General features: G+C 38.6%; 1 protein-coding gene across 1 annotated transcript; it reads left to right on the forward strand.

The window, feature by feature from the left end:
* Window positions 1-24409, forward strand: LOC140226312 (ras and EF-hand domain-containing protein-like). Its single transcript, XM_072306806.1, has 16 exons — window positions 1-449; window positions 7284-7433; window positions 8118-8208; window positions 10871-10966; window positions 11902-12101; window positions 12775-12843; window positions 13334-13400; window positions 13972-14060; window positions 15021-15145; window positions 18031-18134; window positions 18845-19075; window positions 20551-20689; window positions 21564-21760; window positions 22135-22254; window positions 23414-23490; window positions 24088-24409. The coding sequence occupies exons 1-16, from the start codon at window positions 1-3 to the stop codon at window positions 24188-24190; spliced, it is 2307 nt and encodes a 768-aa protein (XP_072162907.1). The 3' UTR covers window positions 24191-24409.

Here is a 24409-nt window from a genome sequence, read left to right on the forward strand (position 1 = left end):
ATGGATCAATCTAAAATTCAACAGCTGTTCGACGTCTGCGATCTCAACGCCAGCGGCTACATCGAGTACGAAGACCTCCGCGAACTCTGTCTCGGCAATGACCTCGAGATCAGCGATGTCGAGCTCGGCAGCCTCTTCGACGAACTCGACAAGGACGGCGACGGTCGGATCACGGTCGACGAGTTCCAAGGCGGCTTCCACAGCGTGGAAGAGCTCCTGCGACAGAAGGTGAAAGGGATAGGAGGAGGAGGAGGAGAACGCAGCGGTGATCGAGTGGACTTTGACGACGTCAATGATGATGTTAATGCTGGTATCACTCCAAAAAGGACTTCTTATGGGCGAAGCAATAACAACAATAGCATCATGAAGAACGGAAAAGCTACTGCAGCCCTCTCCGCTTGGCAAGACTTAATGACAAGCCTAGGACCAGGGGCAAGTCTTCTCCAAAGGTTTGTTTTATAGAACAAATAGCTCTCACAGCTAACAGTTGCGTTCCGCGCAATAATGCACATTTTGTCATCTCTTATGCTGTCGCTTTGTAGTACAATTATCTACATTTGTACAACCATACAGTCTTTACGACTTCAATGCTCATTAAAAACTGTGCTGTAATACTTTTACCGTGTACCTTTAAGGCACTCAAGAACAACTGCGCAGTACGCATTTTTCACATTTTTAATGACAAATGAAAGAAATGAAACCACTGATAAAAAAAACTTTCCTCGTATTAATTCAGAAAAATATGAGAAAATGTATTCAATTCATTATAATGGATTTAGAGAGCATAACTTAACTATTAGAAGAAAAAAAAAATGCCCCCAAAGTATTAGTCAAAGATTTATCGCAGTTCAACACGCATGTTTGTAAAACTTCTCTTGATCTGAAAGACGAATTGCTTTCAAGACAAAGTGGAGCAAAATGTGAGGTGACCAAAACGAAAAAAGAAAAGACAAAGTCCAGAAAACAAGAATACGAGAAGACGAGATCATGAAAGAGTTAAAAGAAATAATATTTGATAAGAATAAAATGAAGATATGTCATTAAAAAAAGGAAAGAAAATATCTAAAAACACGGAATGAGAGGAGCAGGTTGAGGAGACGAACACAAGTTGTGTGTATCTCTTCCAAAGGATAATCCCGTTATCTCTTGATTAATGTATCCAAAAAGAATAATCCATCGCAGGTGGTCGATTCGAACTAGTTTAGGTGCCACGGTGCCACACGAGAATAGTCACACGTGTTGCTTTAGTCACGTGACAAGCTTAACTCCTATGGTATTGTTCGTAATTGACAGTGTCAATTATTTTTTTTTCTATGATTTGTTTTTGCACTATATGAAATTTTGTTTGTAGGATCCTTCAGTGGATAACACCTGCAGGTATAGAGATCAATAACGTACTATACTCAGAGAAAGTTTTTGTTGAGAGTATCATTCAGCCAATCACGTGTTAGTTCTTTTATCCTTGTATAGACTCTGAAATAACTCGAGAATTACGAGAGCTGATTAGTTTTAAATCTTCCACACGTCCAAAGGCGGTGTTTATTTTCAATTCAATTCAATTTTCATTTTCCACTCATGGGGTGGAACACCCTCGTCAGCCAATGGCTGGTTTTCAGAGGGGTCCATAAGGGGTCTATGTATGCGTATACTGAAGTCGGCTAGAGACTACTTTTAATTACTAGTTCAATGCTTAAAGAGAATTCCGCATCGGTCAAATGTTGATCTGTTCAAAAGCAGTAATGTGTTAGAGGCACAACAGTGAAAAAATATTGTATCGATATCGGATAGAAATCAAGGGAGTTATGATTACTAAGTTTCCCTAAATTTCAAAAAACATTTTTAGGACAGTCAACATGGACATGCAGATGAGTGAGTTGATGATATCATGTCCTCATAACCGTATGCACATTAAATTTTGTCATTCTCTCTTTTTTTTTAAAGAAAATAACGTCCAAGTCTCAGATAGTAATATGTGATGTGTTACCATATAATTTCAGGGAAACAATTTTTCGCAATAAGCAGATCTGAATTTGTTAGATGCTAAGCTTTATTTAAAATTGATGTATAATTTGCCCATACTTAGTACGCGGAAAAAACCTTTAAAATAATGTCAAAATATAAAACTGTAAAGGTTATATTTCCAAAGTCGGCTCTACGTACATTATGTCTTCTGATCTCCGACGTTATACTCGTGCCGTGATGATGTAGCATGTATACATGTGTGATTCTAATTTTTAAGTTATTCAGCCAAGAATAAAGTTATAAATAGCAGAAAAGTGAACTACACTATTCACTGAAAACTGTGATATGACTACATCATCAGCTCACTCATTTGCATATTCATAAAACCTTTTCAGGGCCCCGTCTTATAACGCCTTCAAATCAATCACAAGTCCCCAAATCAATCGCAACTTGCATTGCAGCACACAAAAAAACTTGTGATTGAATTCTATCACAAGTCTTTATAAGACAGGCCCCAGGGTTTTGCACAAAAAAAAAAAGAAAGTAAGCGAATTTGTATAATTTTGTAACTGTTTTACTTACTTTTAATTCCGATTTTGATCAAAATTTAATTGCTGTGCTCGTAAAATTTTACTCTTTCTTACGAACTTTTTACTGATGCAGAATTTCCCGTCAAGAAACAGTAAGTAATAACGTCGCTAAAGATAAAATGCATGTTCATGTGTATGAAAGTATATTGTACATTATGTAGCTAATAGAACCCTTTCAAGAGGAGAAAAGATTTGTATACTCTGTAATTGCTATAATATATATTCCGGACGGTATTATAAACATATCAATATATTATGTTTATAATACCGTCCGGAATCTGTAGATTATAGTGCTTCATGAATTTTACGTGAACTGTCAGATCCATGGTCTCACTTGTCTGAAAGCAATTGAACAAGGTTTAGAAGACTACTTAAAGGGAATGGCTAGTAACCGATCAGTGGGAATCAGTGGGAATGCTGAGGGATGATTGTTTCAGTCCTTGTGGGATTCATTTAAGAGTACAGTATATATATCTCCTGTTGTGTGAAAATTATTTGCTTCAGAACGGTCTCATATTCAAGTAATGTGCAGATTAATGCTCCGTCACTGACCAGGCACGCTAACCTGGAAACATTAAACTGCACATTACGTGAATATGAGACCATTCTGAAGCAAATAATTTTCACACAACAATAGATGTATAATGTACTCTTAAATGAATCCCACAAGGATTTAAACAATCATCCTCCAGCATTCCCACTAATTCCCACTGATCAGTTACTAGCCATCCCCTTTAACATTAATTGTTCATCAACAAAGTGTTGCGCTGACGCTTTCGTATCCTGGTGTTAGTCGTCGCCATATGTTCCACTCCCATGCATATACATTGTATAACATTACGTTTGCATTATCAAAGCCGCATGCGCGGTGTTTTTCCGTAAATAGCTTGCATCCCTAACCAGGGCCCTGTTGTATAAAACCCTTACCGCTGGACTTACCGCTCCTTTCTGACGGTAAGTCTTCAAATTAGCGGTAAATTTTATAATCCTTGATGCTCACTTGCTGTGACGCCTAATTTTGACGGTAGTTACCATTGAAATTCAATGGTAAGTTTTATGCAACGGGCCACTGATGTTGTGTATGCTTGAGTCCGAGTCTTGATGTTCCCCTTCTCAAAAGTACCCACGCCACTTACTTCTTTTGTCCTATAGGCCATTTGTTGTTGTTGTTGTTGTTGTTGTTGTTGTTGTTGTTGTTGTTGTTGTTGTTGTTGTTGTTGTTGTTTTTTCGCATACCTGAGACGCAGGCGGGTAAAACCGATATTGACATCCTCTGCGACAAAATTTTAGTTTCTCTGGCAAAACTTATGTGGGACATTGCTTTTAGAAGCAATGCTATGCTTTACTTTGGATTCCAACCAAATATGGGTCACAACCACATTGGGGGATCTTTGTGTAATATGGTCCAATCCAATGTCGCATCAAGGTCAAGTGTATTTCAGGGCACATGTCATGTTAATAACAAGGTATCTTTTATGTAACACTCCTGTAATTAAAATCACTTTGTAACAGAAGCTTACGCATAATGAAAATGTATTCTTAACTAATGTAAACAGCTGGTACATAATTTAAACGCTTCTGCATGCAAATGTAAATTGTTTCATATAGATATTCGTCCATGTCAAAGTTGAAAAGTACATTCACACATATAGCAGACATGACGTGGCATTGGTCCTATAAAAGTGCAAATTACAATACTTTGTACATTCTGCACATGTTGGCATTCAGTGTACATGGTATGCGAATATCATAGGGTAATGGCTTTTGAACGATGGTTATAAAACACACAATCGCCTACGCATCTCACACAGAACACGAGTGTGATATTTGCCATTACACACAAAGTAAACACTGCTGGCATTGTGCGAAATGTGTGTTTGAAAATGAATGTCAAGGGGCTTTTCCACGTCATTCGCATCGATTTTGTTTTTTCTTCGCTTTGTTCATCCCGATAGATTTATATACGGCGCACCTTCGATTTGCAAACATGGCATTTTCATGGAAATCTAGGGAACTTGAACCAATAACGCAAATATGCGTGTTATCGACTTTCAAATATGTAATAATGCACATACATAAATATCGCTTTGCGTTTATCGCTTTCCTAAATTCAAGGGATGAGGGGGAATCCATCTATAGATTTTAGGAAGGAATTGCGACATGACACCAGTATATGAATCTCTTCTCATTATGTAGGAATCAGCATTAATGATTAAACTAATTCATTATTTTTGTCAATACTTCTCCGACGAAGGTGCAAGAGTGGTATAGCATTAGAAAAAACGAAGATTTAAAAGAGGTAATGTTCTTTGATCCCGCCTTTTATGTTCTGATTTGATGGTTGTGAATATTTTACTCTTTCACCCCATTAAACAACAGGTCTTAAACGATCATAATTATTATACTGAGTTTGGAATATAAACTTAAAAAGGGAAAATATCTTATTATGCTCTTTTATATTTTCCTTGTCGCTCTAATGTTTAGTCCTCATGACGGCCATTTGCCCCTATGGCGTATATATCAAATTTAACCCTATAAAGCCCAAGCTATTTTGACCCCTGCCAGGCCCAAGGGGGGCACATTGTGCCCCCCCCCCCCTATATAACTTCTTTATTATATGATGTATGACCGTCATATTTGGCACATAGGTAGAGCAACTCGTACTCTACATGACCCAACATTTGAAATTTCTCAAGGTCATCCACTGAGGGCGCTGTTTACCAAAATATAAAGAAATACATAGGAAATACGCTAAAATCATGTTTTTTCTGTTTATTTATTTATCCCCAGTATATATCTTTTTTTAAATATCAATCATTTTCATATTTACCACAAAGGAAAAGCAAGTCAGCCTTCACTGTTTGTTATGGTTGAAATTTCTCAAGGTCAACACACGGGGGCGCTATTCATTACAATATAAAGAAATATATAAAACCTATAATGTATTGCTTGGAATGAATACATATATTGGTATTGCATTTCATATTTCCAAAATATTGTAATTTTGAGTTTGCAGATTGATAATATGATAAACAAATGATATTACAGGTACAGCTTGTGTGAAAATAACACAAAATAAAAGGGTAGTCTTTGGAAAATGCTGTATTTTCAATTATTTTTATTATATCTATTGTTTGATGCCTATGTCGTGTAGAAAATAAAGGAAATAATAAGAAAACCATTTCAGGGTAGTTCACAACCATAATTCCTTCACCCTTTGGTTCTTCAGCAAATTACAGCCAAGAAAAAACCCATTTCATCCGTTATTATACTGTTAACTGAAATTGGAACAGAAAATCATGCAAAATCTGACGAACATGGTTGTCAGTTTATGGTTGCCATGGCAACCAGCAATATCGGACATAGCTGAATTATATATCAAAATGTGCGCAATAAGATTTTAGGAAAAGTCACCAAATTTGGTTGAAATCGGGTAAAGGGTATAGGAGCGGCAAACAAAAATATGGTAGGGGGGGGGGCACAATGTGCCCCCCCCCCTTGGGCTTTATAGGGTTAATGACCAAATGCAAAGCCGTCTAAATTCGACACGTCCTTGCAAGTTATGCTCTTCGAGAGCATGGTTCTAGCCTCGCGTTGAGGGCGCCCCAGCTTAAGTTTGACGTCCGTGTTGTTGACAGTTTTGACGAGTATCTTTGTTGTTGGTGGTGTTGTTGATATGGCTATCTTAATAGCTTTGACGAAAAGCTCCTTGTATCATTGTAATCTCTTGAGCAGTCTATAGCTGTCAAGGTCATTCGATGACAAATAGTTTTACATGTAACTGAGAAGAATTTGTGTCAACTGTTGCATTGTCTCCAAACTGGTTGTTTCAGTTTATTTTGTTATTATTATTATTATTTTATTTATTTATTTATTTTTTTTTTGGGGGGGGGGGGGGTTGAGCAATTGTTCGTTTCTCGAGGGCTGATCGGAAAGGAGCAAAATTATTCATATTATATATTGCAATTCCCATATAACAGAGATTTAATAGAATAAGTGAAAGGCAGGTCCGTATATTCTCGAAACAGAATGAAACACGACAGTTTCGTGTCGGATAGAAATAAAAGGTTAAGTATATTTAATAAAGCAATTTAAAATGCGTTTTGGATATAGATAAAATGGGCTATAAACTGTAAGAATCGCCTAGGGTTGTATAAGGAGTATCTCCAAAGAACCGAAAATTCATTCATTCATTCATTTATTTCATCAGGGAAAGGCCCATTCAGCATAGGCTGTTTATCAATAGGTCCGTGTATAGATTCATAACTATTTACAATTCTAACGTACAAACGAATAAAACAAATCGGCGTATATACAGTACATCAAAACAGAAGATATGTATACAACATAAGAAATGTTAAATATGAATCGTACATAAAACCATAATTAACACGAGGTTGTCATAGAATGATACAAGTAAAGTGAATTAAGATAACATCAAAAAGGGAAAAAAATAAATATTAGCGAAAATGGAACCTGAAATACGGAAAAAGCCTATGTTCATAAGTGATCAGTTTCGTTTGGCAAGTAGGCTTACACATACAGAAATAATGTTATTTCATTACTATTCCTATTGCAAGGTAAAGAGTAAAATGATAAATAAAATCTCATCATAACATATATATCCACTAGATACATTCACATATACCATAATATAAATCATTAATAAAAAGAGTTTCTCTCTCTCTCTCTCTCTCTCTCTCTCTTTCTTTTCTCTGTTTCTCATCCCAGCCAAGATCAAGTATGTGATCTCTACCAACAGCTCCACTCCTCCGAGGTACCCCACCTCCTCCGCCAATTCGAGGCCGTCATCTATGACGTCATAAAAGACCTGAGACAACGAAACTCGGAGATAGACAGATTGGAGAAATCTCTGAAAAGGTAAAGATAAAAATGAACATGAAAAAACGCAAGAAGATTTTTACCACAGCAATCTCTAAAAGTTTGATGCAAGTGTGTGTGTGTGTGTGTGTGTGTGTGTATGTGTGTGTTTGTGTGTGTTTGCATTAATTGATTGATACTATTTGCCTCGTTCTTGTAACATATCGCACTCTGCGCTTGGTTTTGTTATTGTGCGAGTCGTTTACATGACAGGAACGTTGAAAAAAAAAAACACACGCAAAAAGTAGGCCTATTATTAGTCATTACATTGCATCTAAGTCTTACGGCATGAAATGGTTATAATACGTACATTATCTAACTAATTTCATACTGCCATTTTGTCACTCTCTATCTGTAATAGCCAGGCACAGACATACCTTCCCGTCAATACGACAAGACGGCAGACATCACGATTAACATTTATAAATGATAATTACCTTGTGTGTCAAATTCTTACCAATTAACCGTCATTAAACGAACGTATACCTACATTTTCGAAAGAAGTAATTCATGCTGATATAAGTTAAAAAATGCATTTAGAGATTATAGTTCTCAGTGATGCAAATTGCAATGAGCCTAGTAAACCATATGAAAATATTGCATATTAGTCGATGTACCCTTTCGATGCCGATATTGTAGATTGAAAAACTAACATATGGCTGATATTCTTGACTCCTTCGTCAGGAGTAACGATTCCAATGCGGAGCACCTTAAGCAGCTCGAGTATGAGATGGAGATACAGGTGACAAAGACGGAGCAGCGGGTCAGAAAAGAGGTAGGCTACATACTCACCGCTTACTTCCGATCTTTTCCCGAGTGTATGTTATTCATAAATTCATCTCCGGTTTATTTGTGTCACTCGATGTTAATTAGTTTGTTAGTTAACTGCTTAATTTGTGTGTTGCTGTTGTTGTTGTTGTTGTTTTTTTTTTTTTTTCTTGTCTGGCTGTTTGTCTGTTGTAAATTGCATCTCACGTAAATATACACGTAAAATGACGCGTGTCACCTGACATTGAGAATGACCTAAAAGTGACAACATTATTCCCATGGGATACCCCTTTTCACGCAACGTCTTGAGACCGTCTGTGTCTGGAATTAAGACTACAGAGGTGCACCTGTATCGATTAGCTCTGTTGTCCTCGGGGCAAGAAGCACTCATAGCTGAATAACTTTTGGACGACTACAAAGAGGTAATCGATATGGAACTGCTTCGGAAGGAGAAAGAGACGTGTGCGTCTTCCGAACTTCGAATAGTGTGGTAACGTGGTGATAGCGTATTGTGGACAGGTGGTATTGCGGAGATGTGTTTATTTACCACTCTTGATTATTGCTGATGAAGGCTGCGCCGACAAGACTATTCATAGCGTGGATCCCTCTTTGTGGATCCCTCTTTTCTTGTGCAGCGTATTGGACGATTGTACTAAGAAGAGAAGCGACAGTTAAGGTCCTAAAAAGCGTATTGCTACTTTTGGTATGTGACGTCTCCGTACTATTCTACAAAATCGGATAATATCTCAGTGAGGGGGAGGTTACAATTCCTGGGGACGTCTTCTTGGAACTTTCTTCCGTGTCGTCCCCAAAAAATTGTCCTCTTGGATTAGCTAACGGTCATCGTCCTTGAATGTTGTTTGGTTGTGAACAGCCTCAGTGTAGGAAAGTGGCGAGTGCCGGTTACGAGCCGGAGACGTTGTGTACATGTCTTGAAGATAGTAAGGAAACTTGCTATAAAGCATGGCGCTAAGTCTGAAGGATTTCACAGAGGCATTGACTGATGTTGGTGGAGCTCTGAAATCTTTGCTGACGGACGATTTCACCCAACCTATGCCACCTCCGAAGCCATATAACCCAGCGCAGCACCAGATTCACCCAAAGGGGCAAGGTCAGGCGACTGCTGCGCCCCATTCAACTAGCTCCCAGGGAACAAGTTCGTCGAAGTACAACCATTACACAACCCCCATCAACCATGGATCCTCCAGAGCTGATTACGGTCAGGGAAGCACTGTCCAGAGGCAACACCAGCATCAACTGGACACGTCGATGCAAGAGCTTCAGAAAAAACATCCATACTACGGATACAATCCTTTCCATACCTCTCAGCTGAGTGATCATCAGCAACAGCGACAGAATCTTCGCCATCAGCGAGGACGTCCTCGAGAGCTGCAGCAGCAGGAGTACGAGCCAGAATATTGCCAGACCCCAACGGAAACCTATCTCTCCGCATCGGATCAAATTCGGGCAGCGATAGCCCGGACGTACAACCCGCGCTCAGAAGCCACCAGCGCGTCACAGAATACAACCCAGGATCGGAACTCAAACATCATCCACAAAATTCCTAAGCACTACCAAGCAACGCCTTTGGTAGGGCAAATGGTTCCTTCAGCTGGAGCTGTTAAAGACACACGTCGAGATGCAGATATCGTTCAGTCGCGAACAGAGGACGGCAGCGAGCACCGCATCTTGAAACACTACCCCCAAGTGACCTTACCTGTCAGACCAAAGTCCACCCCGGACCTCGGTGGGGACAACATGTACAAGTCCAGCCATGATCTTCGGATGCCTCTGAACGCTTCCCCGGGACTCTCCGGGGATCATGTTTCCCCATACCAGAGTATGCCTCAAAAATCCAGACACCAGATACCTGCCACCACGAGGTACGAACCGGGACATTACAAATCGACTCCGGACCTCCGGAAGTCGACAATGACACCTCTTTCGCGCCAATTGTCCGGTGACGTAGTTGTGCTATCCCGGAGGAATTCCGTAGGAGGGGCACCTTGTCTCGCAAGACCGAAGCCTTTATACATTGGAACCTCACAGGTCAAGGTACCACTCAGCGATACTTCTTACTATAGATATCAACCACAACAGCTTGACATTTTACTTGTCTGTCTTTGTCCTTGTTTTGTTCTCTGTTGTCTAATCTGTCTGCTGAATTATGAATTGTAAAACTGGTGTTCTAGTCGACATACTATAAAGTGATATCTGTTTTGTGTTTTGTTTTTGTTTTTTTGTCATTGATGTAAATATGTGAGTAATGCACCCAATGCTGCTAAGATGACACCGAGTATTATAATACATGAAATGATGTGAAAGGTAGAGAGAGATAGAAAAAAAAGAATGATGTTTCTTCTATAAAGAAACATCATTCGTTCAATTTCATGTCAAGTTACTTCACATTTGGCTTAATGCCAAATAACTTTCAAATGGAACTAAAAGAGTTCTTAACACCTTCTTCTTCTTCTTTTTTAACTTTTGGAAGCCAACATCATTTACTTTCACCTGACATTCAATCAGAGGAGAAATGGAGGAAAATTATATGTAGCCTTTTCCTTTTTTACGGATAGGCAACATTGTAAGAAATTGACAAGAATCTTAGCGTTGCGGTGTGGGTATTAACAACTTACCACTTCAACTTACCATTCCATCTCGACGTGCAGGAAAGAGAGCGAGTGGAGGCCGAGAAGGAGGAGCTGCGAACCCAATTGGAGTCGGAAATCAGCGAGCTGAAGAGTAACCTCAACCAGATCCACAACGTAAGCACTTTACTGGCATTTTGTGTGTAGCATATGGCACCTGTTTGCTTGTAATTTATTTCATTATTCACCTTACACTTTCTATGCCACGAACTTTGGACGGTGTGTACAACGATACATGGTTTTATCTGTTAATCGGTACTCAAGGCACACAAAGCATTTTGAAAACTATTCGAACTGAAGGTTTTGTCTTTGCAAAAGTAAAATGGAGTACTCTAGTACACGACAACTATCCCCTGTTAGTCAAGTACACAGTTTATTCAACAATGATAATGCTAGGCCCTAATGAAAAAAAAATGCGATCATAATGGTAATAACAATATGCCTTATAAGGAACCGGTACACCACCTTTATGGAAAGTAGTGACTTTTCACGTGTAAAATGAGACGCGTGAGAATGATTGTTTATTTTATAAGGTTTTGCAACAGTAATGATAATCATAAAAGCTGTAATGTAACTCATGACTTACGAATAGTACTGGGAATTGAGATTACGGAAAATCGTAGCAGCGATAACAGAAGTACTAAGTCATGAAAATGTATCAAAGTTGACAATAAATGACTATCTAAGTACTCTTTACTTGAGATCATGTAAATAATAGCAATGTGACGATAATCAGAAGGTCTTTATCAAAACAGGGAGGTGAGCTCTCACCCCCCTGATCAAAATAATCTACAGTGAATTTTTACCAGGAGAGTGCAATTTTCTTGAAAATAAATTTCTAGTAGAATAGAATAGGAAGCAACACGTTTGTATCAAAGAATATGAATTCTTCGTTGATTCTGCAAGGATCGCCCTCTTTATAATACACACAAAAAAGAAAACAATCCTAGGAAATGAATAATATATAATCTGCATATATGCAACGCAGTAGTCTCTTTTACTCCCGTGAAATGCTTCGTCTAAGCACCATACCCATAATATCATCTGGCCAGGCGGAAGACCGAGTGGTCAGCAAGGAGAGGCCCAGGGAGGACCTCCTCCATAGCATGAAGAAGGATATGGAGCAGCTGAGAGGGGAGAACAGGACCCTCCGAAGCAGTCTGACCGAAGCCCAGACGAACCTAGCCCTGTCACGCAGCGAGCTCGTCACACTTAAGAGCGACTACGACGACCAGCTTGGCTTCATCACAAAGTGCGTTGACCTCCTTAATCTCTCACCGTTTACTGTTGTTTATGTGTGCTCACATGATCTTGTTACCGTTGGCATGGTTGGGTTTTGTGGGGTTTATCATGGAGCGCCTGCGGGCAATACATTACAAATCCAGCGTATTGAATGATGAAATGGCCGCAGAACCTTTACGACAAATTACTGTGGGTTTTTTTTTTTTCACATCCTTCTTTTTGCGTCTCGTACATGATCAAAATTTTAAAGACATCACCAGTTCCCAAAGATTGTTGTGAAATGCACGGTCTCCTAGCTCCTTGGTCAGAAGTGTCTGCGTTTCTCATGATCACTACTTTTTTTCGACGTAAATGCGATATGACAATATTATATTTCGTAATATCTCTAATCTTCGAAGGTAGGTCTTCTATCTTTGAAGGGCACTGAAAAGTTGCCACATCCGGAACTCCTCTAAGTAAATACAAGGTGGTGTACACACATCATGCTTTCAAGAAATTATAGACATGACTGGAGAGTCCTTCGAGACTTCTTCAGACTTCACAGGGGGCGTTCTACTTCGGTTTCGAATCAGATGTTCCCTCTACTGCTTCTCTACTCTTTTTCCCTGAGATCTTGGTCGAAATATTCTTTTAGCTGCACTGTTTTGATCATTTTTTTTATTTGTTCTCATTTTCCACTACAGCAACCGTGATGTAATCCAGGAATACATCAGTGAACAAGACAAAATGTCAAGACAGATCCAGTTACTTCAGTGAGTAGTGGTCACCCCTGTGTTTTTCTTACAATGTAACGTTGGAACAGATGTTGAGTGCATTGTATTCAAGTTTAATTTACGTATAGTTTAACTGTGTGAAGTGGATATATGAGGCCTGTCTGTTAGTTTATGGACCGTTGATCCTATGTGTGAGTTGGACATCATTTCTACCCTTGAAGTCCTTTAAAAACTATCCGTCGATGGTACTTTTGGCAGTGAAATTATTGTAAGTACATTGTACTGTATTAGCCTTGATATTTACCTGTAGTTGTTTTTGTTGCTTTTATCTTTCTTTTTTTCCCGAAAAATATATTTCTAAAGTGCGAGCGGTAGAAGGGGGAAGGGGAGGTGGGATTGCTCGCTGTAGAGAAAGAAACATACCCCTATTCACTTATTTCGACTCTTTTCATTGTTTTTCTATATCCAATTGTTGTCACTTGACCCTTCGTATAGAATGCTGAACTTTGCTATTTCTCTTTCTACACAGCGAAGCCAACAAGAAGCTACAGGACACGAACGATGATCTCCGTTCGGCACTGGACACTGCTTCGAGGGTGAGCAGCACGTCTAATTTATATAATTGCACCTAGAGGTTGATAGAGCCACTTTTTGCACGCTGTCTCACTTAAATCTGGGAAGAGGGCCACTTGAACAGTGCCAGGCTATATGTTTCCTTGACAATGTAATGCAGAAAAGTAGAATTACAGAGTCTATAGCATTCTGCTGCATGTTATCTAACAATCTAGATAGCAGATACATTTGTAACACGATTCAGTGTATCTGATTTTTTGGGGTTTTTTTCATTTTCTCTTGATGTAATGTTATTCTGTTTTTATTTATTTATAATGTGTTTCCTTTTTCTGTCATTCCTTTACACTAAATTGCTCATATTTTGAATACCATGCCCAGGATTGGGCGAGCTACAGTCGATATAAGATCCTTGTTGCAACATAAAAATGATGATTATCGATGATAATGTCATAAGTTTAAGGTTATCCACAGCGCCTTCATAGATAAAAGAAAATAGAAATGAATCTTAGCGGATGACGATATGGATTAATGCTGGCAATAATACATAATGACTCTCATGAATATTAATTATTACCACATTATTTTCTTTTCCAGTCGTCGCGGATGTCTCCTCGTACAACTCGTCTCCTTAGCTCAGCGTCCTACATGAATGATTACATGGACGAGGCTTTCTCCGCGGAATCGTATGTTTCTCTCTCTCTCTCTCTCTCTCTCTCTTTTCATCTCTCTCTTCTCTCACACCACATACAGTAACATAATTCTCATTTGCTGATCTCTGTTCTCTTTTATTTTCTTTGCCCCTGTTACCTTTCCTCTTCGTCTTCATTTTTGACTCCGCACCTTTCCGTTGTCATTCAGTTTCTCATCTTTTTCTTTTGCATTTAGCTTGTGATATTTCTATATCATAATTATTGTATTCTATTTTTTTTTTCGGTTTACCTTTTCTCTGTTTTAAAAGCAAACAATTGTTTTACCTATGTATTTGATGTAAAGTGAGGAAATAGTATGCATTACTAGATTTCTATTTCAATAGAACAGATATATCCCTTCACTCCTCCATCCATCCCTTTTCTGCCTGGGATTGTGGACGAGGTGTTCTACATATAATGCAACGATGTTTTCTTTTACACCCGGTACTCAAAGCATACAAAATAATGGAGTTATAACGAAATGGCAGGTGTACAAATAGGATGAGGTAAACTCTGTTTTGTTGCTATCGAATACAATTTCATTCTAGCTCAATTAAGTTGGATTGACCAATTTCCAATTAAGTTACAGCCATAATTCATATGGATTGACCAATTTCCAATTAAGTTACAGCCATAATTCGTTTCTTCGTTGTTGTTGTTGTTTGTTTGTTTGTTTTTTTCATTAGCTGATTTGGCTGATTTTTCTTATTATTAATTTGATTTCATTTTGTATCGATTCGTCTTTTCCTACATTGTGTTATGCTTTGAGAAACGCTAAATAAAATATATCATTTTGAACAAAGTGAGAAAAATAATTATTGTATTAGACTATAGGTCCAAGCAACTGGATAGGCTAATGGATTACATGAGATTGAATGGCGGAAAGCATATGTTTATCGTTTTTTCTTTACATATATAGTTCAGGTCTCTTTCTCCTATCACATAATCAAATAGATCGAGAAGGAGGAAAACGTTCGTTCGCCAAGGCTCGTACGACGGGACGGAGATGCAGGTGTCCGGGGGCAGAAGGCAGTTTGTCTACCCCACGGCTGACGGCGACAACTATCCCGACGATGGAGGTAGGTATACGGGGAGGAAAAAGATTCGTTTCAAGTGACTAAAGAATGGTGAAAGAGATAGCAGAGAATTAAGTAGAAAAGTACAAATCAGATAATCTGTAGTAATCCAGCCAGCAGCAAGCCAGACAGCCAGCAGAGAACCATCAGAAACCAAAGAAGAACCAGAGGAGAATCAATAAAAAGACTAGAGAAGTAAAAGAGAACCATCAGAGAACCATTAGAGAACCATTAGAGAACCATTAGAGAACCAATAGAGAACCATCAGAGAACCATTAGAGAACTAATAGAGAACCAACAGAGAACCATCAGAGAACCATCAGAGAACCATTAGAGAACCATTAAAGAACCAATAGAGAACCATTAGAGAATCATTAGAGAACCAATAGAGAACCATTAGAGAACCATTAGAGAACTGATAGAGAACCTATGAAGAACTATAAGATTAGGCCATTAGAATAATACAAAAAAATAGAATACCCTTAGAACAAAACAAACACACACACACCAAAGACCTTTAGAACCAATAAAAACCATTATAGATCAATCATAGAACCACTAAAGGGCAATCAAATCAAAGCATCATCAGAGAACTTTCAGAGCACCATTAAAAGCACAGCAGAGACTCAGTTGAAAACTTTCAGAACACCAATAAAGTGCTATCAGATTACCAGTACAGAACATTGAGGACTCCAATGCAGGACGCTTGAAAGGACCAAGCGACACCCGTAAGAAAACAGAATAGAAAACCATAGGAGAACCAATAGAGATTAAGAGTTCAAGAACCAATGGCGATACATAAGCGAACGGATACATAGCCATCAGTAAGATAAGAGAGACATTAAGATAAGAGAGCAATTATAATCAAGCAGAACACTATCAATGCAATTACCAAGACTTCGTACTGTTTACATCGTGTTTTTGATGTTCACTTATTCTAATTTTGATGCAACGAGATTATAACTTCTCCACAAATTTCAAATTATCGCGGAAAAGTTTACATTTCTCATCCAGGCGCGAGAAAACTTCTGGAGGAGTTCCTTGGTAAGGATTTGGTTTTCGGTCTGATGTGCCATTCAAAGCAGCCCAAGTTTGCCGTGTTTACACAATGTTGAGTGATGTGTTCTGTGATAGTTTAGCGATTCTAGATTTTTTTTTTTCATCTAGTTGAACTATGAGCATCTGGTATCAGCACCTGACGAGCAATAATTTTGTAAGCACATGCCACAGAATATCGGCTGGTGTCACCTTGTGTGGGCGTTTGTTTGTGACTGGCAGTGTGTGCAAACGCATGGAGTGCAAGTTGCCAGTTGGCATACCCATGTGTATATTTGTGGTTTCTATGTACAGTATGTTTCTGATAATATGAGATTGTGCGTATGTTTTGGTTACAAGTGTGCCACAATAACGCATTGTAGCATTGTAACATTGTCGTGGAGATTAGTTTGTTTTGTTGTTTTTCACTGCTTTTATTGTCAGACAGCCTCGAAGCACTTACCAATAGCAAGGAGGTTTTATACATGGAGTTCCAACTGGCTGTAATTATTCAAACAGTTGTCAGATTTCTATTGATGTACAAAAGAATTCCGCAGGTGCACTTATGCCTTTGATAATCGATGCTCGACGCCGCCGTCTTGCTGAGCAATCTGAAGATTTATTTTGAACGTTATCATAATGTTGGCCATATTTTGCCTAGTTATTCATTAAATGAAATGAAATTTCATTTAATGATAAAGCATGTAAAACAAAAGTCAATTCCGTCCAGAAACTTGCACAAAAGTGTAAATCAGAACTGTATCATGTGAAAATATTTAAAACTGTACCATCCTGGAAAGCTGGTTTTATCACTTTTCGGCTTAATTTCCCCAATTAAAAGTAATATGGAATAATCTTCAAGTATAATTCTTTATTGATAGATATATCAGATTAGTGCCCACATATGCCCAGTCGAGTAATTTTCAGTTTTATTTCAGCATTTTTTTTTTTTTTTTTGCTCAATTTCTGTTCGCGCATCCTCGTGTCTGTACCACCTACCTTTTATTAAGAAGGGGTAGCGAAAAGTAATTACCATCACAAGACATATCTTCCTTTGAAAGTGGCTGGTGATTATGCTGTGAGACACTAGTCAATTGTCTTCCTATCTGTGAGGCAGCTCCAGTTTAGCACATACTTAAAATATTCTTAGTGGCGGCATCAAACATGAGATCTGTTGTTACTCCATGTATAAAACCTCCTTGGTAATAGTCAGCATGACTATTTGAGCCATTTCTGATTCCAATATAAATGTGCAGTGCGAATGGAACTCAAGATTGCCCCGGGGTCCCACACAAACACCCTTGTGTTCTTCGCTCCTACTTGTCATACTTGTCCTGACATCTGATTACCTTGCACTCCATTATGCAATAAAACAAATAACAACGTTTTCAAAGTTAGCAATACCTTTCGATGAGAACGATAAAGTAGACATGCTTAGGGTCAGTAATGTTTAATTCCCTCTGTGGGGGATAAATGTTTCAATTAAGTTCTTTTCATAACAGCACGTAGTATTTTAGGGCCTATAGAGTACAATGATTGTCACCTATCCACTTCACTGATCTAATTTAAGTATGTTGTTCGTAGGTGATAAATTATTTCTTCTCTCTTTTTAACACTTTGTGTGTTTCTAGTGCAGATAGACACAGAAAATCACATGACGTTACACACACTGTCCAGCGAGCTGCAGCATCCCTTGCACAGATCATTATAATCGGTTAATGACATTGAGTGAACAATTGCAGTGAAAGTCGTCTCACATTTCTCAATTTTGCAGCGTTTTACGATATTTACCGTGTTTGCTCACTCCTTCTAAAGTAGCATCACTTTTTGCTCGCTTTTTTTTTCTCGATTAGATTCTGGAAACTCGACTCTTCGGGATCCCAACGAGCTGGACTCAGAAACCGAAGAAGATATTAGAAGGGCGCCCCCACTCAGGGAGGAAATTGCAGTCTCAATGGTACGTGACAGTTGGCGATAATACATAGCAACCAACTGCAGTACACCTAATACTAACTGATTAAGTTCAGAACTATGCCCAAGTGACCATTCGGATTCCCTTAAATATGTCGTTATTTTTTCAAGTTTATTCGAAACATCGCAATTCAATCCATATGGCAGTGATGTAGGTCTTTTTGAGTTCTTTGAACTATGCCATTTTTTTATTCTCTCTCTTGTCAAATGTTCCTTCCTTTTTGTGGGGGTGGGAGGAGTGGACTTCAAGGGGGGAAATTCCTAAACATCGTGGAATTCTTCCATGATGTCACTGTCAAACTGCATTTGACGATCGCAACAGATGGCTTCAAAAAAAGAAAAAAATATTATTTCCAAAGAACGTAGCCGTGTATTTAAATGAACCGAAATGAATCAGTAGTAAGATATTTTCCCCCTACAACATTCTCTTCCCATTCTTTATTCTAGGACTTAAAGGTGTGTGTGTGTGTGTGTGTGTGTGTGTGTGTTGTAAAGCGGTTGTCCAGTGGTGTAGTTCATACCAAAGATTTTAGTTTTATAGTTTGCTTGGGAATCGGAACTCCCAGAGGCTATTGGTTCCCGATCACAATTTCATTCCGAGATATTGATAAATAAGTGTATTCTCTTATTTTCAAGATACATGCATGCATTCATTATCTAAAATCATTTCCGCAAAAATCCTTTCACAATGTTTAGAAGCAAGAACTACTTCAAGCGCAGCGACAGACCTCTGCCCAGGTTCACACACAACAAGCAGCAGCTACGTCATCTCAACTCCCCGCCAATGGCAGGCCAGCGTCGGGCATGCCCGTGATTACGTCACCTTACAACGAACCAACAAGCGACTCCCGCGGAATTTCCCGCGGAAGTTCGCCGCGTTCGAGTACCACGAGTAGGAAGCGAACACTGCCCCAGCTGCCCCAAAAGGTAAAATCCACAATCCGCCTGCCTATCCTTACCTGTTATGGTGGGGGAATAACTCTTGATTGACTGAGATTTATTTCACTGCTTCTTTAAGGGTTACTCTTTAAAAGTACACTGAACAAAGAAAACAAGCCAGTGAAAGAGAAACATACCGCGATAATGATCAGAGGCATATTCATCGCTATATCAAAAAATGTAGTTATTCGAAACGTTTTACACTAATACCAGTATGTATATTACTGCCAGTAAAAGGGAAGAATTTTACATAAAGATACACAAATAAAGATACATAAAGTTAACTTGCGATTCCCATAATTGTTCAAATTGATGTCAGCCACTGTAGTGGATTCATCGACATCAACATTACTTGCTTTTGTATTCTTTGAGTTAACGTATTTTGCCATCAATGAATATATATTATGTTGTTGTGCAACAAACAAACTACCTTTGGTTATTGTCCCATACACAAAATGCGCTGTTAAAGCATCTCTCTGTCGATTTTGTCCATAATGTGGCAAGTTGGCGCCATATCTTCATAACCTTTTGGATTACTTTGAAAATGAGGTACGATCTTTTCTGCTTTGACGATGTGACATACTTTGTTTTTGGTGTGCTTTGTAACTTTTGAACAGTGTTGACTTACACACTTTTCGTAACCTTTAGCATTTTTACTCATAGAACATAATAATTATAGCTTAACATGTTTGCGTGATAACATAAATTCATCTATATGTGAGTCCATTAAACAAACACAAAATAGAATGTGCTGTGAAGTTCTTTTCTTCATAACAATTCCAGAAACCGTAGCATTATAGTGTATAACATTTCATTTGATGTTTTCACGTTAAACACATCGTTATTGATAACATTCATTATTATAATTCGTTTAGACCTTGATAATGAAATGTATTACTTAAAATGTGATTTCAATCTGAAGCCGTACGTGTAGCGAGCAAGTTTGTATGGATTTGTTGTTTATTAGTTGTTTTTCTAATAATGCACATGCATTAATTTGTTATGAATAATCATTGTCTGGTAGGATTAATTTTGAACGCATACTCCTGTTAAAACCTTTCACAGAGCAAGCACCCCATTACCTGAAAAGTTTAACTGGAGATAACTTATTATGCCCCTTTTCGATTTTTCTTTGATTGAAAGCTTGAGCGAATATACCGAATCTGAAACAATTATATTCCATTATTTAACTCGTTACAGATGCTATGTACTCGATATCTTTTGCAAAAATAAAAAAAATGGTAAAATACAATGTATTTTGTCGGCCTACTTACAAAAAGGCATCTTGAGGAAATCAGTTGCATTTATAGCTAGTATATCATAGCCACATTTAATGAAGAAAAGGGGAAACTATAAAGATAGAAGGGGGAAAGTATTGTGACTTGCTCTAACATTAGGAAAAAAAGAAGACATTTTTTTTTTCATTTCATATTACGCGTTACCTTTTGATCTTCCTCCCATAGCCTCTGTCCCCTACGCCCCAGCAGCAGCCCGAGCGAATGTACAAGATCGTGCTGGCGGGAGACGCCGCTGTGGGCAAGTCGAGCTTTATCATGAGACTGTGTAAAGGTGTCTTCCATAACAACCTCAACTCCACGCTGGGTGAGTATTGCTGGGTCTACAGGCAGTTTCACGTTGTTAGTAAAGACAGAATAAGCAATGCTTTGATGTGGTGTGTATGTGTGTGTAATCATGTAAGCCTATATGTGTGTAAGGCGTTTTTTTTAGCAACCTCAGCTCCACGCTGGGTGTGTACGACTTGGACTACAGACCAGCAAATACTGACTCTTATATAGACAACACGCTGTTTTTATTATTTTTTATCTGAGAGTAAATCATGATTTGATACAATTAATGGTAGCGAAGTTTCTTCAATATCCGATTATCCTTCAAATCTGAAAGAAGAATAAGAATGGAAACTCCATCGACTTTGACAATTTTCCTTAACCTCTCTTCACGTGAATAAGCCCTAGAGTTATTGAATACACATTTTCATTTTGTCAAAGAGAAATCTACAAAGAAAGGAAAGAGTTGAACTGAAGCTTGATACAAGGTTCTTAAAAACTCCAAATTCAAAGTGAAAAACAAATTTTAAATGAAAAACAGCATCAGAAGCAAGAATGTTGAAGTTTTGTCCATATAGGAACTGCTGTGGCTCAACGGACAAAAAACACTGGCTTCTAAACTTGACCGCTCTGGTTCAAGTCCATGATCATCACTACTATCTTTTTCAGTTCTTGCATGGTTCTGTGGCACTTGGTAAAGTTGACTTCAAACTTATTTAAAGAATGATTTGTTTTCGCAGCTGAACCATCCAAGAAATGGTACAAATACTTCAAAATCAAGGATCTTTTTGTGAAATATTTTGATACTTCTTTAAAAAAACGTAAAAAGTTAAGTGCTAAGGACGTTTATCTGACATTAAAAAGTAAGTTAAACACTTACTTTCAAGTGTCATTGCACTTTTATTAACCAGGCGTGGATTTCCAGATGAAGACAATCGATATTGACGACCGAGTGACGTCACTGCAGCTCTGGGACACGGCTGGGCAGGAGCGCTTCCGGAGCATCGCCAAATCGTACTTCCGGCGCGCGGACGGCGTGCTGCTGCTCTACGACTGCACGTTCGAGCGCTCCTTCATCAACGTGCGCGACTGGATCGAGGCTATAGAGGTGAACTACGCTGCTTCTGGTCTCTTATTACAATCTGAAGGGCAAATAGCTCCTCCACAGTCCATAAATCGTGGGTGAATTCGCGGCTCCCATCAGAAATTACACAGTAATTATGGTATCGAGGAAATAAAGTTTGGGCAATAATCAATATGAAATGGATGGTAAAGGGTTTTATGAATGTTTAAGACAATGTTCTATAATACATGAGATTCTTATTTTGTACAACATCTTGGGATCACAATCATGGGTTATATATTCTAATTTATGCTATATGCCCTTATAAATACTCAGCCTTATTTAGATATTATCAATCTCTAATTGCATCGCGAGGTTTTTCACACTTTTATATCACCAATTCTTGCTTTTAAACACAGGATAGCGCGCACAAACCCGTGCCCGTAATGATCTGTGCCAACAAGGTGGATGCTAGGCCGGCAGCTGCCGCTGAGGGTGTGCGTTGTGTTCGGACGGAGGACGGGCAGCGACTCGCCACCGTAAGAACTAAAACGCTTGAAATAAATAAGGAGAAGAAAAAAAAAAACCCGACCCATCACATCTAAATATTATGATGTCATGTTTATCAGATGTCTATGATAAGGCCATTATATATATTCCTACGTTTCATTGTAAACTCCGTTTTAGATTTGTTTTTGTTTGTTTGCTTGTTTGCTGGTTTGTTTGTACCTTCTATAAACATTTACGGAAAAAAAACATTAGTATGCTGAGAAAAAGTGGAATCATTACAACCACTGATATCGACGGAGATCATGATTACCCTCTTTCAAAACGATTTTGAAAGTCGCGTTCGAAAGTCGCACAACGACTTTATCTAGTATTGCCGCTCTCCTTTTACACAAGAATAAAACAGAAGTGAAGGAAAACGTCGTATGGTTTCTTTTCAAGGCGGAGATTTCCAATCAACACCAGGTGCTATTAGAAGAAGAAAGAAGAATTAAACGATCCGCTATTTACGTCGGCTTCGTTCAATGTCAGCTCTAAAAAAGAAGAAATCATACAATATAGTTGATATACAATGTAAAGAAAAATGTTGTATGGTTTCTTTTTTCAAGGCGGAATTTTCCAACCAATACCGGCTGATATGTAAAAATAGAAATCCATCAACTATTCGCTATTCCCAGGTCACATTCATGTAGTGCCTATTCTTCCTCAAAAAAAAAAAAAGAAGAAGAAAAGAATGCGATGTAAACATGCATGGTTTCTTTTCAACACTAAGTTCTGTAATTAACAGCGGCTGCAACAAGGAAAGCACACAACAAATCCCCAAAACTAGCAATTTTATTATTAGAACGGAGTCGTTTGAGGCCAATGTCGTAAACACTCAGAACATAAAAAATAGAAAGTATTAAAAAAACAATAAATGCAGGGTAAAATAATGAAGTATTCTTTAATTGAACTGCTGGGAAGTGATTTCTCTCATCCTATCTATGTGCAGTAGAATTAGGGGTCCATTGTTCGTTTGAAAATCAGTCTGCACTCTTGTTGAGTCGATGTGTTGTCGAGATGGACCACAATACACAATGTTATCACACACAATTAGAAAGTAAGTTATAGGACTATATTCGGTGATGTAAACTGTGGTTTTTTTTTTTCGTCAAAACGAATGTCTCGTCTTCATTTATTCTTCTCTTTCAGTCCTTCAATGCTCTATTTATTGAAACCAGCGCCAAGGATGGCTCAAACATCGAAGATGCAGTCATTGAGTTGACAAGGTGAGAAATAGCGGACAAACAAGAGAGTTGTTTGTTACCATTTCACCTATCATCTTCGACCCTTGCACACCCTCACGAATAAAACAAAAATTACCCCCCCCCCCAACCGCACACATATACACACAACAACGCGCAAACAAACAGGAGTCAATGCAACATAACTAGTTGACATTGATGTCAAGATTGCACACAAGCACAGTGTTTGGCGTGGGCTGTACAAGTTACCAGCTCTTGGCTAGTGATACATGTTCACTTCAACTATATCAGCAAATTTGGATTTGCCTTTAATAACTCATTGCGTGCGCCACGTTGTTGGGAAAATTGCATCCCTCGATACCCCCCCCCCCCCCCTCTCCACCATGCCCCATACATAATGCCCCAATGCAGTGGACTCCCGATGAAACGAAGACCTCGTGACCGGCAGTTTTCTTTCGTTATATCGAAGTTTCGTTATAACCTAACAAATAAACAATAAACATACATAGAGCGGATGATGTTGCGGCCTGAATTTTTACTTCGTTATAACCGGCATTTCGTTTTAACCGTGTTCGTTATAACGGAAGTGCACCGTATCACTGTTGATCTCTCTCTCCGCAGGCAACTCCACAAGCGAGAGGACTTGGAGGTTGGCTCCAGTGGAATGACACTGAACACGGAAACACCGAGCAAGAAAAAGGATATGGGATGCTGCGATTTCTAGACTCCACACCCAGTCGTCCAGTCGGCTTCTAGGCGTACTCAAAGTTTCGCCGTAATGTGCTCTGTCACGGACGAGGCATTTCACTTCATATGCCATCCGATGAGAATACTGGGGAAGGAGTCCATGAAGTTGCACCCTTTTCTTACTTCCTATTGTCAATGAATGTGTCTCGTCTTTCAAACAATTACAATTTTGTGAATACTGTGGAAATGACCAAAA

This window comes from Diadema setosum, chromosome 3 (assembly GCF_964275005.1).
Source record: "Diadema setosum chromosome 3, eeDiaSeto1, whole genome shotgun sequence".
Lineage (NCBI taxonomy): Eukaryota > Metazoa > Echinodermata > Echinoidea > Diadematoida > Diadematidae > Diadema > Diadema setosum.